General features: G+C 50.5%; 8 protein-coding genes across 8 annotated transcripts; 4 read left to right on the forward strand and 4 right to left on the reverse strand.

Moving 5' to 3' along the window:
• Window positions 1-17: 17 nt before the first annotated feature.
• Window positions 18-548, forward strand: N7481_007365 (uncharacterized protein; the record flags this gene model as incomplete). Its single annotated transcript, XM_057266584.1, has 1 exon — window positions 18-548. One exon carries the CDS (start codon window positions 18-20, stop codon window positions 546-548), a length of 531 nt encoding a protein of 176 aa, XP_057120785.1.
• A 365-nt stretch (window positions 549-913) lies between these two features.
• Window positions 914-1,569, reverse strand: loc1 (the record flags this gene model as incomplete). Its single annotated transcript, XM_057266585.1, has 2 exons — window positions 914-1,186; window positions 1,264-1,569. The coding sequence occupies 2 exons, from the start codon at window positions 1,567-1,569 to the stop codon at window positions 914-916; spliced, it is 579 nt and encodes a 192-aa protein (XP_057120786.1).
• Window positions 1,570-1,963: 394 nt separating this feature from the next.
• N7481_007367 (NADH dehydrogenase [ubiquinone] 1 alpha subcomplex subunit 6) lies at window positions 1,964-2,902 on the forward strand (the record flags this gene model as incomplete). The annotated part of the gene is made up of 4 exons (XM_057266586.1): window positions 1,964-2,006; window positions 2,137-2,198; window positions 2,387-2,533; window positions 2,783-2,902. The coding sequence occupies 4 exons, from the start codon at window positions 1,964-1,966 to the stop codon at window positions 2,900-2,902; spliced, it is 372 nt and encodes a 123-aa protein (XP_057120787.1).
• Window positions 2,903-3,739: 837 nt separating this feature from the next.
• On the reverse strand, window positions 3,740-4,443 carry N7481_007368 (DNA-directed RNA polymerase core subunit RPC19; the record flags this gene model as incomplete). Its single annotated transcript, XM_057266587.1, has 4 exons — window positions 3,740-3,873; window positions 3,976-4,052; window positions 4,122-4,213; window positions 4,336-4,443. The coding sequence occupies 4 exons, from the start codon at window positions 4,441-4,443 to the stop codon at window positions 3,740-3,742; spliced, it is 411 nt and encodes a 136-aa protein (XP_057120788.1).
• A 1,077-nt stretch (window positions 4,444-5,520) lies between these two features.
• N7481_007369 (uncharacterized protein) lies at window positions 5,521-7,002 on the reverse strand (the record flags this gene model as incomplete). The annotated part of the gene is made up of 3 exons (XM_057266588.1): window positions 5,521-5,797; window positions 5,895-6,716; window positions 6,803-7,002. 3 exons carry the CDS (start codon window positions 7,000-7,002, stop codon window positions 5,521-5,523), a joined length of 1,299 nt encoding a protein of 432 aa, XP_057120789.1.
• A 1,203-nt stretch (window positions 7,003-8,205) lies between these two features.
• N7481_007370 (uncharacterized protein) lies at window positions 8,206-9,124 on the forward strand (the record flags this gene model as incomplete). The annotated part of the gene is made up of 3 exons (XM_057266589.1): window positions 8,206-8,268; window positions 8,692-8,787; window positions 9,023-9,124. 3 exons carry the CDS (start codon window positions 8,206-8,208, stop codon window positions 9,122-9,124), a joined length of 261 nt encoding a protein of 86 aa, XP_057120790.1.
• Window positions 9,125-9,377: 253 nt separating this feature from the next.
• rrp36 (putative pre-rRNA processing protein) lies at window positions 9,378-10,499 on the reverse strand (the record flags this gene model as incomplete). Its single annotated transcript, XM_057266590.1, has 2 exons — window positions 9,378-10,289; window positions 10,353-10,499. The coding sequence occupies 2 exons, from the start codon at window positions 10,497-10,499 to the stop codon at window positions 9,378-9,380; spliced, it is 1,059 nt and encodes a 352-aa protein (XP_057120791.1).
• A 532-nt stretch (window positions 10,500-11,031) lies between these two features.
• Window positions 11,032-12,837, forward strand: N7481_007372 (NIF domain protein; the record flags this gene model as incomplete). The annotated part of the gene is made up of 1 exon (XM_057266591.1): window positions 11,032-12,837. The coding sequence occupies one exon, from the start codon at window positions 11,032-11,034 to the stop codon at window positions 12,835-12,837; it is 1,806 nt and encodes a 601-aa protein (XP_057120792.1).
• Between the last annotated feature and the right edge of the window lie 1,339 nt (window positions 12,838-14,176).

Raw genomic sequence — 14,176 nt, forward strand, 5'->3', positions numbered from 1 at the left:
TCGAACGATACTACACAATGCGCTTTTCTATTTATTTCGGCGCTCTACTCTTGGCCCCAATGTCCGCTCTGGCCAGTCCGACTATCGCTGCCGATTCCAATTTAAACCTCCTCCGTCGCGAGGACAAGCTGAGTCCCTCGCAAGGACGCGTGAGCCCAGCGCATGTCCTGGCTCGTTCCCCTCGACCCGATTCAGACGACGACGACGACGTCGAGTGTTCAAGCGACCAGGTCAAGTGCGGAAATGCTTGCTTCCCGGAATCTTACAGCTGCTGTCCCAACGATTTCTCCGGCGGCTGTCCTTCGGATAAGGAATGCCGGAAGAAGAATAGTCGTTATGGTTGCTGTGATGATGACGACGATGACAACTGCCGCTATGATGACGACGATGGCCGTAGCATCTTTGACAAGGCCGATGACTTCGGCGATAATGTGAAGGACAAGTGGGATGACTTCTGGGGTAACGATGGTCCCTCTCTCAAGCCAGAGCTCCGAGTCATGGGCGGATTGACGGGGTTGGCTGTTGCGATGAGCTTGTTCTTGATGTAATGTGATGGGTGCAATGTGATGGTATGGTGTTTGGTTAAGGGTTTAGTTGTGTACATAGTATTATATACTACTAGTATGATTAGCGATAGATGGGCCATGAAATTGTCTTCCTTATTATATGTGTTTCAGAAGAAATCCAGTCCAGTCTCTCTTAAAAAAAATGCAATGCTATTTCGAATAATTCGTCAATAAAAGCCCGTAATCCATCGTCGAATCAGGCTCCGCCGACATGGTCGACAGTGCTATTCACAATAAGTTCTTTTGTTTGGAAAAATCTGAGAATTAGACCTAACCCGGTCAGAACGCCAAACCCCTGGTCTAGATACATGAGATGGTATAGACAATAGCCGCTTTTGTGATCTTGTTCAAGCAAATGAAACACTCTTCCGCTTTCCCTTGGCGGAGGACTTGGCCGATGAGGGCGCAGCCTTTCGGTCATCGCCCTTGGCATCCTTCTTCTGCTGCCGGATGGAATTCTTGACAGCCTCCAACCTGTCCTTCTTCTCTGTCAAGCGGGCCTCGGCCTCCTTTTTCTTTGCTTCCCGGATTTCCTCCATTTGGCGTGCCTTCATCATCTTGGACTCAATCTGGCCCTCCTTCTCTGCATTTACCATAGCGAGGATTGTCATCATGCCCTCCTGGAGAAGAAGAAAGGAACATTAGTATCACAGCAACTGATATTTGAATTGGGCGCCCAGAGCCATTGTGAACGTACCTGATCATCCACAAAAACCTTGCCCTTCTTCTTGCCCTTGGGCTTCACCACACCAACAGGGGTGATAGCGTTCAATTTGGGCAGATCCAGCTCTGCATCTGTGTAGACTCTCTTCTTCTTCTTCTGGAGATTTGCCTGCTCGGTGCGCGCCTTATTCTTCATTTCCTTGGGAGGAGGACGCTTGAAGTTGCTCTTGGACTTGCTCACACGCGAGCCGCCGGAGACTGTGGAAGTCTTCGAGCCCTTGCTACCTCCATCAGAGGGGCCTTTAGACGACCCTTTCGACGACCCTTTCATGGGCGCCATATCGTAGTGTGGGAGGATTGATCGAGATTCGTAGTCGTGAGGCGGAAAAATGCGCCGGTGGAAATTTTGCGGCGTGAGGGCTTTCGGTAGACCGTGGGGTTATTGACAAAGGTATCCAGAGGTCTGTGATCCGAGAAGAAAGACCAAGAAGCAAATCCGGCCGTAGAGGTTTAATTCTTAAGGAAATGTTTATCAGAGAAAAAGAACGAGGCAAATCAACGTTGCGCCGAAATCAAGAAAGAAATTTTTAATCAGGCAGGCGGTGACAAGACCACCCCGTTCCACCCACCCAAACCTCACCTGTGAAACCTCCACCATCAGAGCTTCGCCGTGAACCTCCAATTCTCCCCTCTCTTCCCTGATCTTCGGACCAAGCGGACACCAATCTCTCACCATGACTATCAACCCTACCTACCTCGCGCAGCGGACGCGCTCCTGTACGTTCTCGTCCTCGACCCCCTCCTTCATCGCCCCGATGTGTTCCGACTGCTCGCCCTGAATGCACCTGCAATTGAGCCTTGCTCGCAGTGTACGGCCAAGCTAACAGATCTATTTACCCTAATTTAGCCGTCAACTGGTCCGATGCCAAGTTCCGCGTTCTCAAGACCTACCGGGAGTGGCTGCGCGCGGTCAGTTTACCCTTCATATCCCCGGACCCGATACCCGCCCTGCCCTTGTTACGTTTCAAAAAGTCACTTTATTTTGATCCCTTGAGGATTTCAAATGGATCAGAGAGGCGGTTGCTACGCTTTCATGAATCAGGACGAATGGGAAGGTCCAATCGTGACGGTCAAGCTAACAAGATTCACGCCTACAGTCCCCCGAGATCCAGACCATGTACTCTCTGAACATGCCCGTATCCGCCATTCGCACCAAGGTTCGCCAGGAGTTCGAGAAGCACCGCTACGTTAGCCAGCTTCCTGCCGTTGACGTGCTGCTCTTCCAGAGCCACGCCGAGTTCCAGGTTAGTCCCGGCATCATGATCCCAAGCGATAGGAATCCACTTGTTGGACAGTCAATGCAACGCAATGCCATACGTTATGCAGCACTTTGCGCAGAGTGGATAAATGCAAAGAAGGAGGAGCCTTGTTCAAATCCAACCCACCTCAAATCCGCATTGCATTCAACCGTCACAGATGGATTCCTATCACCACTGCGATTCCCCACCCCCCTCCCACTCTAGACAGAATCCAATACTAACCGATATAAACAGGAAACCCTTAACTACTGGAAGCAACTCTCCCACGTTATGAAGTACTTCCGTCCAGAGGAGGACCCCGGTGCCCGACTACCCCGCAACTTCGTCTCCGGCTTCCTGGAGGGCCGCAATTGAAAAGACCATTCCATACCCCCGCCCCCGCCAATCCCTCTTCCCTTTACTCCCTTTTTCCTCTATCGCCAGTATATGGCATGATAGCCGGTGGAGCTGTCCCATCGGCGAAGACATGATGTGTAAATATTGTCTGAGTAGGTCGCCGAATCTTTTATTCTTTTTTCAAGGCGATTTCTGTTTCGAGGACGTATTCTTGTTGTAGGTGTATTGTCTCTGAAGTAGTAGTAGTAGTGGTAGTAGTGGTATCAACTGTGAATTTCTTTCATTGAATTGAATGAGAAATTGATAGAGGAATACTAACCCCTTGATGAGACTTTGCGTATGTCTTTTAACGATCAGGTTATTCGGTTATAGAGAGGGAAGTAATTCAAAACGACCAATTAAATGGCACTTACAGGTCAGCAATATTACCTAATAAATTCAGCCCGCGCGAGTAGTACTAGTATCCTCAAATAGCACCAATCGATAGCCACTAGATAGATCATGATATGTATAGATCGACAAACGAACCACTACAATCCAAGTCTTGACCGCCAAAAAGAGAAAAAAAAAATATCGGGTAAATATGCAACTCTTCGTTATACTCTTCGACTACATAAATACATACATCCTCCCTGTACTGTCCCAGCCAGCTAGTACTAGCTAGCCAGCTGCGCCCCAATACACGCAGTTTTGAAAAAAAAGGGAGCTACTATCAATCAAGATTCAAGCTCAAACCCAAACGCCCCAAAAAACAAATGCAAAAACATGAAGTTCAGCTTCAATCTCATCGAGATTGAGACGTACACAAACACAAACACACACTCAAGTCAAGCTCAAGCTCAAGCTCAAGCTCAATCAAGATTGCATGCGGTTACTATTCTCCTCATTAAATTGATCCCGAGCTTCAGTGAACTTCTCCGTAACAACATCACAAAGATCCATCAGGTCGCTGAAGCCCTTCTCCAAAGCTTCCAGGGCGGTGGTAGTATCTGTAAACCTCCGGGTCAGTTTTGAGAAAAAATAGATATAGATATCATAAACCGTGGCGTGCGGGGCAAGGAGCGCCATCTATTTTGTTCATTAGAACTTACCGGTTGTCTGGATGCGGAGGTGCATCTTTGGGTCGGAGGGGTGGGGGATTGTATATCCGCAGAACTCAACAGCGGGGCTATTGCAAAGATATTCAGTCAGTTATGTTATGCGACAAGAACTAGTTCCCCTCTCAAACCCAACTCACTTCTTCATAATGGCGTATCGCAACGCATTGCCCATAGTATGGCCTTCATTTTCGAACTGGAACGAGGCGGATGTTTCAGAGGAACCGGGGAGCTAGAATCACAGACGGATCAAGTCAATACCAAAAAACCTTAACCGCGCAAAGCAAAGCAAAGAGCAAGACCGGGAGAAGAAGTTTTTCTCGATCCCGCTGTTGGAAAATGTGTATAACGAACCACTACAACGCGCTTCTCCTCCAGCATGATGGGGTCGACCTCGGGCTCAGCGTCGATCATGGACTGATCCACCTCTTGAGGCTCTTGAGAGTGAATGGAGGCAGGCATGGTGTCACGGTATTTGAGAGAGGGGGGGTTGGTTGGTTGGGTTCGCGGGGAGAGGATTGGTGGCTATGAAGCTTCAAGTTGACGTCGCTGTTACTGGACTGGTGTGTTCTGTGTGGGATTGGTCGAGGGTGACGATTCGATTGCGCTCCGGGGCAACTTCACTCGATCTGGATCGGTGAAACCTCGTGTCCAATTGCGCAAAAAGAAAGAAAGAAATGTAGCTGCGATTTCTAAGATTGAACCCTGCTGGGATTTCCGGATCGTCGGCGAAAGAAAAAAAGTGGGTTATCGATAGAGGCTCACCGCCTACCGTATACAACACTGTGCATCTACTAAGACACTCCAGTATGTACATGCTGTGCCCAGGGGATGTACAGTATGACCGGCCATTATTTAGAAATTACAGTAATACTTTTGAAGGATCGTCTCAAATGCGTGGCATATTAGGGGGTCAAAATTACATTTGGTGCAGGCACCTGGTCTGGCAGGATAGACTCAAGCTCAAGCTCAAGCCTGAGGCAAGCAAGCCCATATTAAACCAATCCAGCATCAGTGCAAGAGAAAAATCGATCGATACCCATTCACAATGCTAGACCCGTAAAGCAGCAAAAAGCAGCAAAAAAAAAGAAAGAAAAACATCCAGAAAAGGTATATTGTAAAAAGAGCCAAGCAACGCCCCCAAATTCCCATTGCGAAAAAGGAGATGCAAAAACATCCCGGACAAAGAATTTTCCCCCATTGAGCGCAGAGCTCAGAAAAACTGTCGTACCTGAGGTTGAAGATAATATAAACATGACTGGTCATATAGAGAGAAAAAAATAACGGAAATCATTTGGTTCAATCAACCAGGAATGAACCAAGAGTCCCGACCTGCAGGTGTGAACAAAAGTTTGCTGGGACATGATCAAAGCCGCGCCCCGGACGTAGCGGGGAACCGGCTGTACTGAATAAGAGACGTGCTTGGAGAAGAGGATAGGGTATACATCGATCACCTCCTAGCATTTATTATCGACACATAACAAGAGGATTTTGCATTGACAAGCAAGTCCTTTTTTTAGAGCAGAGCAATGACTTCTCTCACGAATGGAAGAGATCCCAAGCCCGTGCGCAAAGGCCGAGGAATTCCTCTTTCTTTCTTCGTGTAGTTTCCGGCGAGTCTCTGCCGGCGCCAAAAGGGCCGTAGGATGCTGCGCTAGCGTTGGCGGCAGGGTTGGGCCGGTGCTGAGACTCTGGGCCATGTCCAAGCGGTGGGCTTCCGTTGTCTTGCTCGTACTCACTCCGGGGACGACGGCGTGCGGTTGTATCGGCAAACTGCATCATAGGGACCTGAGGCGGGTGATGAACCATGCCTTCGCTAATTAAAGGAGCCGTTTTGGGGGGCAGCATGGAATGCGTGAGGAGATGGCGGGGTGGGAGGCTGGTGGCCCCCATAGTGTACGATCCGTGGCAACAGTTCCTCGCGCCCGCCAGACATTTCTTGCACGGCTTCTTCGGCCGAGCGATACTCGCGTGATCGGTGGGGAGTTTGTGACTGGTGGTTCGGGGGCAGGCCGGGGGAAGGCATCGGTGCCAAATTCGATTGGGAAGAGTTGGTGCTCGAAGCGTTTAAGTAGACGCTTGGGCGGTTTACATCTCTGTCCCGACCCAGGGCATCAGAGCCGAACACATCGGAGAGAGGAGGGAGGCGGTTGTTGGTCTGTGTAGCTGGAAGTTGGTGCATGTGCGAGGATGAACCCAGAGTCGGACTCTGGTTCACAACATGGCGAGTCAACGGCTGAGGTTGGTGCCGACCAGTAAAGGTCTGGTTGAGCGGGGCGGATTGAATCACCCGTTCGTTGGCGAATTGCGATGCCGACGGAGGGACGATGGACAGGCCAGCCGGCGGCCGTCGCTTAGAGCTCTTGGGACCCAAAAACTCGTGCGCGGATGGCCTGATGCCATCAGGGCCTTCATCCTTGGCAGACCTTTGCAGTCGTGCTTCGATAATTGACCGTTGCTGTTCGCGCACGGAGAGACTCCGTTGGAGCTGCTCTCTCATTGCAGGATCATGGGTCTGAAACCCGGGCGACAGGCATGCCAGACCGACATCCTGCATAGTGACACCGTCACGGGCAGTCATAGGCCCATTAGGTGGTCGAACCGACAAGTTGCTACTCGAGGAAGGGAGACTGGTCGAAAGGTCGAGCTTGCGAGGGCGAGGGCGGCTACTCTGCATGCGCGGCGACGAGGGCGGTTCTTTTTTGACGGTGATCTTTGGACCTGCGCTACCTGATCTGTAACCAACTGTGAGTAAAGAATCTTTCTTTGGCGCACACGCACATCGGTGCAACCGGGTTCTGATTTCTCATATCCAACTTACGGGGAGGCCGGGTCTTTGTTCTCGGGGGTGCCTCTTCGCGGACCATCCTGCGAGGTGGTAGACAGTCGTGATGGGGAGGAATTCGCCGCGCCCGGTGGGGGAGGAGGAGCTAAGGTCGGGCAATTCTTTGGACTGGGATCGCGGGTGACATGTGGTGAGGACAGAGATGCTGCCGTCGCGGGCGCAACTGCGGTCGACATGATGATGTGATGTGATGTGATGTGATAAGGATTCTTCGACGATGAGGGTCCTCAACTGGATAGGACAGTTCTGACTCGGGATGATCTGGATAAGTCGAAGTATACCTATCACCTCTCGTATCTTCCTTCGCAGGTCGTGGGATCGGCGGGAATAGCCTCCGACCTCAAGTGTGGAGCATCAATAGTAGCGACAGCGACGTGCACAGATCCCGGCGTTAAGGGATTAGGCACTTTTGATATTCCAAGGGACGAGGGAGAAGGTGGGAGGGGAGGAGGGGAGTAGAGAGAGGGAGAGAGAGAGTAAGAGGAAACAAAGTTCCCAGTCCAGAGTGACAAGCGAGAGAAATGGACCGGCAGAACTTTTTTTCGGAATAGGTTCTGGGCCCAGAAGGGGGGGGGAAATTAAGACAAAGGCTGAAGAGGGGAGGAGGAGGAGGGAGGAGGAGGAGGACGAGAGAGAGGATGTTCAGCAGGGGTGGAGGTACTCAGTACTTTCCCTGAACCACTCACTCACTCCTCCCCCCCACTCCCCTACCAACACCTACAGAGTACCCACCACCCACAACAAAGGCTAACTCAGTTAAACCAGTAGCCTAGAACCACCCAAACTCCTCTCCGGAGTACCCCAAAAGTATTGAGTACCAGGTACAGAGTACACCGCATGGGCTGCCACTGCTCGTTCGTGGAGTCCAGAGTTTGAGTGGAGCCGCGCTCAAACACTTAGTGCACCACTGCCGGAGCCCGGCGTATCAGGATCATCTGCCTGAGACACGCCATGTTTCTACTTTGTCCCCCCTGTTTGAGGCTGGCCCCAGCCCTGGCCCTGGCTGTGGGTGTTCGTGGTCGTGGATCGTCACATCCTGACATACCGGCGGTTATGCATTTTGGCACCTGTACAGTTCTAAAATATCCCAGGAACCTCACTCCTGGGATCAGTGATGGGCCGGACTCCATACTTCAGACAAAGAGGATAACATCCACTCCGACCAGACCCTCTTTCCATTGATTCTAGTTTGGCCCCCAATACCCAATACCCAATACCCTTCCCCCCTCCAAGACTGAGGCTAAGACTGGTCTCATCTGCACACGGGGCTTCTGGGGTCTCTGATCGGCGAGGACATGTGCTCCCGATCTGCATGAACCCGGCACCCTCACCCGCCTTTCACATTTGGGCAGCAACTCATATCACGTTCTATGTCAAACATGGCGCAGACGGCGCTTATTATCGACCAGGGGGTGGAAGCATCTATCCGTTTCAATCTTAGTGTATGGACTCCCCTCCCACACTGTGGTGTGTGTGGTGTGTTTCTTTGTTTTTGGCGGAAACCAGTCTTCGCTGGTTAACTAAACTCCTTCTGCATCCACATTCCTCCTGGCCACCATCCGCAACCCCCCGGACCCAGGAACAAGAACCAGTCCTTCGCCCTGCGTGTGGATCACAAGAAGAAGAGAGAAAAAGGTCGTGCCCTAGACTAATGCACGGAACCCTCTACCGACCGCAAACTATGCCCTGTCTGATTCCTTATCCTGGCCACTCTCGATCCCCTCCCCCCCCGGTAGCTACAGTGATTGGCTACAGCTTTCGCATCACTAATGTTTGGGGCTGAAAGGATGAGTCGAAACGCACAGATCAACCTGGATCAGGGCTCTGACTACCAGATCTGGTTGCTCCGATTCTAGTGAGACTAGCGTCGCAATGAAAGCGCGTCTGCGACCGAGGTTTTCAAGCTATTTGAATGGTTTGTCTCGGAGTTGGATGTCTCTGTCAGCCTGGAGTACATACAAGTACGCTCCGGGGCGGAAGTGCATCTTACTAACTGATATCAGTCCCATGGTACAGATCCCGCGTACCGTATCACACTAACACCCTGGGGGTAATCTTGATTACCCGGCAGGTATACATATCATATCATAGAAAGATGTAGATATTATCCGTTCACTGACAAGGGAAACTGGCATGATTAAATATTGAGCCCCGTTACCCTATATCTTTTAATTCGTTAATCTCATACTCATCTAGATATCGTCTGTCTCCACTGTGGAAGGGGCCGAGACGTCTCGGATCGATCACTTCGTCGCAACCCGGCCACTTCTTACCTTGATCGGCCTCAGGGATAGTTGATGCCTACAGTATATCCGAACATGTGAAATTAACCTATGTTGAGGCTCCCGTGCTACTACTACCTAGGTAGTACCTAGGTGGTATTTTTGGGTTGGACTGCATAGTCACGAGCAAGCTTGACGAGCAAGTGTTCGATACAAGTTCCAAAGAATCGCAAATCCGAGTAGTACCATTCATGGATGTATACCAGTGTTAATAATGTTCAAGAAATCAAACGATCTGATATGTATTGTGTTTATACATTTTGGGTATCCTAATCAAGTCTTTGACGCTTGCCCCCGCGGTCCGGAGGCGCATCCTCCATTCCACGCCGCTCAAAAGGCATATCCTTGCGCTCCTTGGACGCAATCTTCTTGCGCCGGCGCTCCAAAGCCTTCGCACGATCCCGCGATCCCATTTCCTCATACTTCTTCTCGAGCACCGCCTTCTTCAGTTCCGACTGCTTCAGATAGTACGGGGTACTCTTCTTGCCCTCGCGTATTAATTGCTTCTCCTTCTTCTTGTGGTCGGCCATGACCTCACGCTCGCGCTTTTGATTTTTCCGCGTCTTCATCTGATCTTCTGCGGAGCGGATCTTCATCTTCAATTCTTCCTTTGCATCGGCGTTCTTAGTCTTCGACAGTTGCATCTTGAGCTCTTTCAGCTCCGAGACCCGATACTCATCCAGGAAAGCGTAGTTCTTGTTCGCACCCTCGGAGTACTTTCCGGAACCACTGTAGCCCATGACTGCTGCGTCGAAACGGGGATCGCGGGCTTTTGCAACGGCCGGTGGCTCAACTACCAAGCGCCTCCGTGTCACGGCGTGCTTCGATGACTGCACCATGGGAGCGTGCTTCGAAGAACGAGCGGCCTTCTTTTCCTTGCTCTTTTCCTTGGCCGCAGCTTCGCGCTTCTGTTCGCGGGCTTCGCGGATTTTGGCCCGGATGTCGTCGAGTGGGGAGGCGGTTGAAGCGGATTCGTCGGGGCCCGCCTGAGATCGTTTTTCTTTTCCTTTCTTGGATCCCATGGAAGCTTGGGCTTTGGCAAGAGCACCGAAGGATACGCTGCTTAGAGATGCCTGGATATCATCGTTGTCGTCGCCGGCATCTGAGAATTCTTCCTCTCCGAGGTTGCTGCCGTTCTCGTCCTCGTCTTCTTCGCCTGCGCTGGCATCAGATCCCTGGGACTATTGTAATAAGTGGTTAGCCTCAATTCAAGCATGCCATTGGTAAGGGGGAAGCCTTCATACACCGTGAGATTGTCGATCCTCATCGGATTGTCCGTCTTTGTCGCCGCGGACCTCGTCACCCATATCGGATTCTCCCGAATAGACGCTCTCATCGTCGTCAGTTGGCCGAGCCCGCACTCGGCGGTTCAGCATATCCGAGATCCCCATGGTTGGTAATTGTGAAATGCAAGTAGAGTTGTCGTGGAAGCCGTCCAATCCCATATTTTCCCTTAAGAAAAAAGGTACTGCCGGGCGGCGAGTGCGATAACAGACGATAAGGAAAATCATCCCAAACCTTTCGGAAAGCCCCAAGTCACTTTGGATCTGCGAAACTTTGCTTTTCTGGCTCATGTCTGTTTTTTTTTGCGTCTACCGACGGCCAGCATTGACTCGCACTATTGTCTCTAGACCTTGCAGAGTCTCTCCTCCCGTATGTATATGATTCCATCCCATATCCAATCCGGAACCCCTCAATTCTCCCAGAGCGTCAATTAAACTAATTGCCTCCCAACAGCTCATTTCTACCGTGCCTGTCGCTTTCTCCGAACGCAATTCTTTCGTGCCAATTCCTGTTAAATCTGCCAAACTGCCTCGTCGCGGTAAAGGGAGTAAGAGACGTGCGCGGGACGCCGCTCAAGATTCTGCACCGAAACATCCCCGAATCGACAACACGGAACTGTCGCATAATGGAATAGAAGCCATGGGCTCCAACTCCAACACCAACCCAGCGCGCAACAACGCGCACCACAACGCGCGTGATAGACGTGCTGGGCGAAAAGCACACCCCGGCTCTTCGCAAACGAATTACCCTCAGGATGGCTTTGCCAATAATACGAGATCAACGCCAATGCCAACGCCTGGATATAGTCCGGTCACGGCGACCCCGCCAAGCCATGCGGTCAACTCAAATCAATATCCGACAGGGAACGCCAACAGTGGATCGCAAATGGCTTTTGGATCATTCGATACCCCCACATGGAACCCACAGGCTATGAACTACGACTCAACGGCTATACCCCCGTCGATGCCGATGCCGATGATGGACCCGAGATTGTTCGCTTCCATTATGGGAAACATGCAGGGCCAATTCCCCATGATGCCTTTTAATAATACGGCCCCCTTCCAGGGAGCACAGCCCATGAGCACAATGGCCAGACCATCCGGGCCAATTATCCATGGCAAACAACCAGGTCCCTCTACATCAAGGCCACGACAACGAGAGTCAACACCACCAGTCGATATACCATCCGCGACTGCGGAGTACATGAAGCAATCGTCGCAAAAACCTACAAAGTGTCCCACGCCACGACCATTACTCATAATCCTCGATCTGAACGGAACTCTGGTCTACCGAAAACACAAAAAGCTACCCCCCTCTTTCGCTTCCCGGGCCGGTCTTGAGCACTTCTTAGATGTATTAACAAAGAAATATGCCGTGATGATTTGGTCCAGTTCACAACCAGCTACCGTCGAAGCAATCTGTGCGAGAATATTTTCAAAAGAAAAGAAGCGCGATCTTGTCGCTTTATGGGGTCGTGACAGGTTCGGCCTCACACCTGTGCAATACCACGCAAAACTACAGGTCTACAAACAACTCCATAAAGTATGGAGCAGTATCGAAGTACAAAGCTCTTACCCAGGAAACGAACCCTACAAACCACCCCACCAAAATCAAAATCAAAATCCGCCCAGTGTAAAGCCAAAACCAAAACCAACCACACGCGAACAGAAACAACAAGAGCAGAAACAACGCGAGCAGGAAATGGAACTGACAGCTTCCTTTCCCCCTGGTCAACGATGGGATCAATCGAATACGATCTTAATCGACGATAGCAAATTGAAAGCACTCAGTGAACCATTTAACATCCTAGAAATCCCCGAATTCACCAATAACGCAAAACTCGACGAGTCAAAACTTTTTGCCAGAGTCCTTGCCAGACTTGATACGCTCTCGCGCCATGACGACGTTAGTAAAGTCCTTCGTGGATGGAATGAGATGGCCGATTTGCAAAAATCCAGTGTTCTGGATTTAGACATTCCGCCGGAAGAAGCAGAAGAAGAGCTCTGGGAAGCGGATGATGATGAGGAAGGCGGTATCAGTCTTGGTGAATTCACTATTAGTACCATTCCTGGTGCTCCCCCTGTGTGGAAGAATGGGCAGCAAAAGCAGAATAAGGGCAATGCCAATGCCAATGGTGCGACTGTGCAGGAAATTCAACCACCAACGGATCCCGAAGCAATCAGACTCAGGAAAGAGACTAAAAAGATTCGCAAGAAGGAGAAGAAGGTTGCTAAAAGGGCTGCCGCGGAATCTGCTCGTCAAGAAACCGCAGCCGCAGCAGCGGCGGCTCCGGCTCCGGCTCCTGGTGAAACAACAACCACCGGGGCAAATCCCGCTCCGGGCACTGCCACTGAGTATATTGGACAGCGCAAGCGGAAATCGATGAAAAAAGCTCGACTGGAACAAGATCAAGCCCCCCCTTGCACAAGATCCAGCGACGATTGATCCTTCTGCGCCGCGGTATAGTTTCCGCGCACGAGGAGCGCAGGTTTCAACAGAGGCACAAGATGGGAATGGTACTTCTATTCCTATTCTCACGGCTACGACGACGACGCCAGCTTTTACTGGAACTTTGGAGGGCGGTGCTGATACATCTACTGCCTATGCTTATGGGGGTCGACCTGAGAATCGGAATCAGAATCGGTCTCCTTCGCCAGCTTCTTCCTCTGCCTCGGGTAATTCCCTCTTAGATCGTCTTGAAGATGGTCTTGGTTTCTCGAAATGATTTTGATACCCCTTTTTTCATGTTTGTATTTGATATGTGGTCTGGGGCTGGGGCTATTGCTGGGATAGCATAGTCTTAGTTGCCAGTGTTCATTGTGTGTCTTATTGTTGAAGATAGACCTATTTCTGTATTCTAGAGTCTTTTGCTATGCATCGAGCGATCTCAATTAGTATCCATATCATTGTCCTCAGACACAGCTGAGTCAACTCACATTCTTTGTTTTGTCGTTTGTAGTAGGTACTAGTAGTTCGTTTGTCGTCACGGATGGACAGTCATAAATTCAATAGACTGACAGGCCTACTTCTTGGGACGATGATTAATACTGATAGTCAATATTATTGTGGTATCTCTAGGGCTTGGGACTATATTTAATTATAAGGTTAATTAGGGCTACGTTAAAACAATGATGTCTCAATTAGGTGATTTAGGTACTGTTTCGATACTATTATAGAAGTTCTACTACTGATAGCCGTCTGGGAGACGCTACTATCAACCTTAAAAGTTCTCCTTCTACTCCTCTATCTCCTAATACATTCTCAAGCCTTCCTCACTACTAATACCAACACATCCAACCTCCGCCACCAGTACTTTTCTTCCATTCATTAACCAAGAAGTCTGTCCTTTTGTTCGCCAAGCCCCATGGAATACTCAATCCCCGATTATTCGCACTGAGAGGCATGGCGGCTCTCCCCAATGGCAGTGCCGTGGACCACCATCTGCCCAAAACCAGACTCAGTGAGTACATATTAATCTCAAATTTCGTATAAATACTTACACGCCAAAAGGCAACCCCACAGAGATCGTCAACGAGACATCCGGGGATACGATTGTTCTCCCCACAACCATCCCCCTGGGCCAACAGGGCACTGCTGACCTACCTCCATACCCTTGGGCAACCCACATCCTGAATTTTCCCTGGAAAGTTGAAGTTTGCCGACAAGCCAGAGGCTGTACGGGCCCTTCACGAGAAGCCCTGTCTACGAGAGCCGATGATCCACACTAAGAAATGGTAGACGGCTGGTACACTCCACCACCATATTGGCTCTGAGATATTGCATG

Source organism: Penicillium waksmanii (genome assembly GCF_028829765.1).
Source record: "Penicillium waksmanii strain IBT 27052 chromosome Unknown utg000007l:1.0-4314555.0:1.0-4317578.0, whole genome shotgun sequence".
In the NCBI taxonomy this organism is placed as follows: Eukaryota; Fungi; Ascomycota; class Eurotiomycetes; order Eurotiales; family Aspergillaceae; genus Penicillium; species Penicillium waksmanii.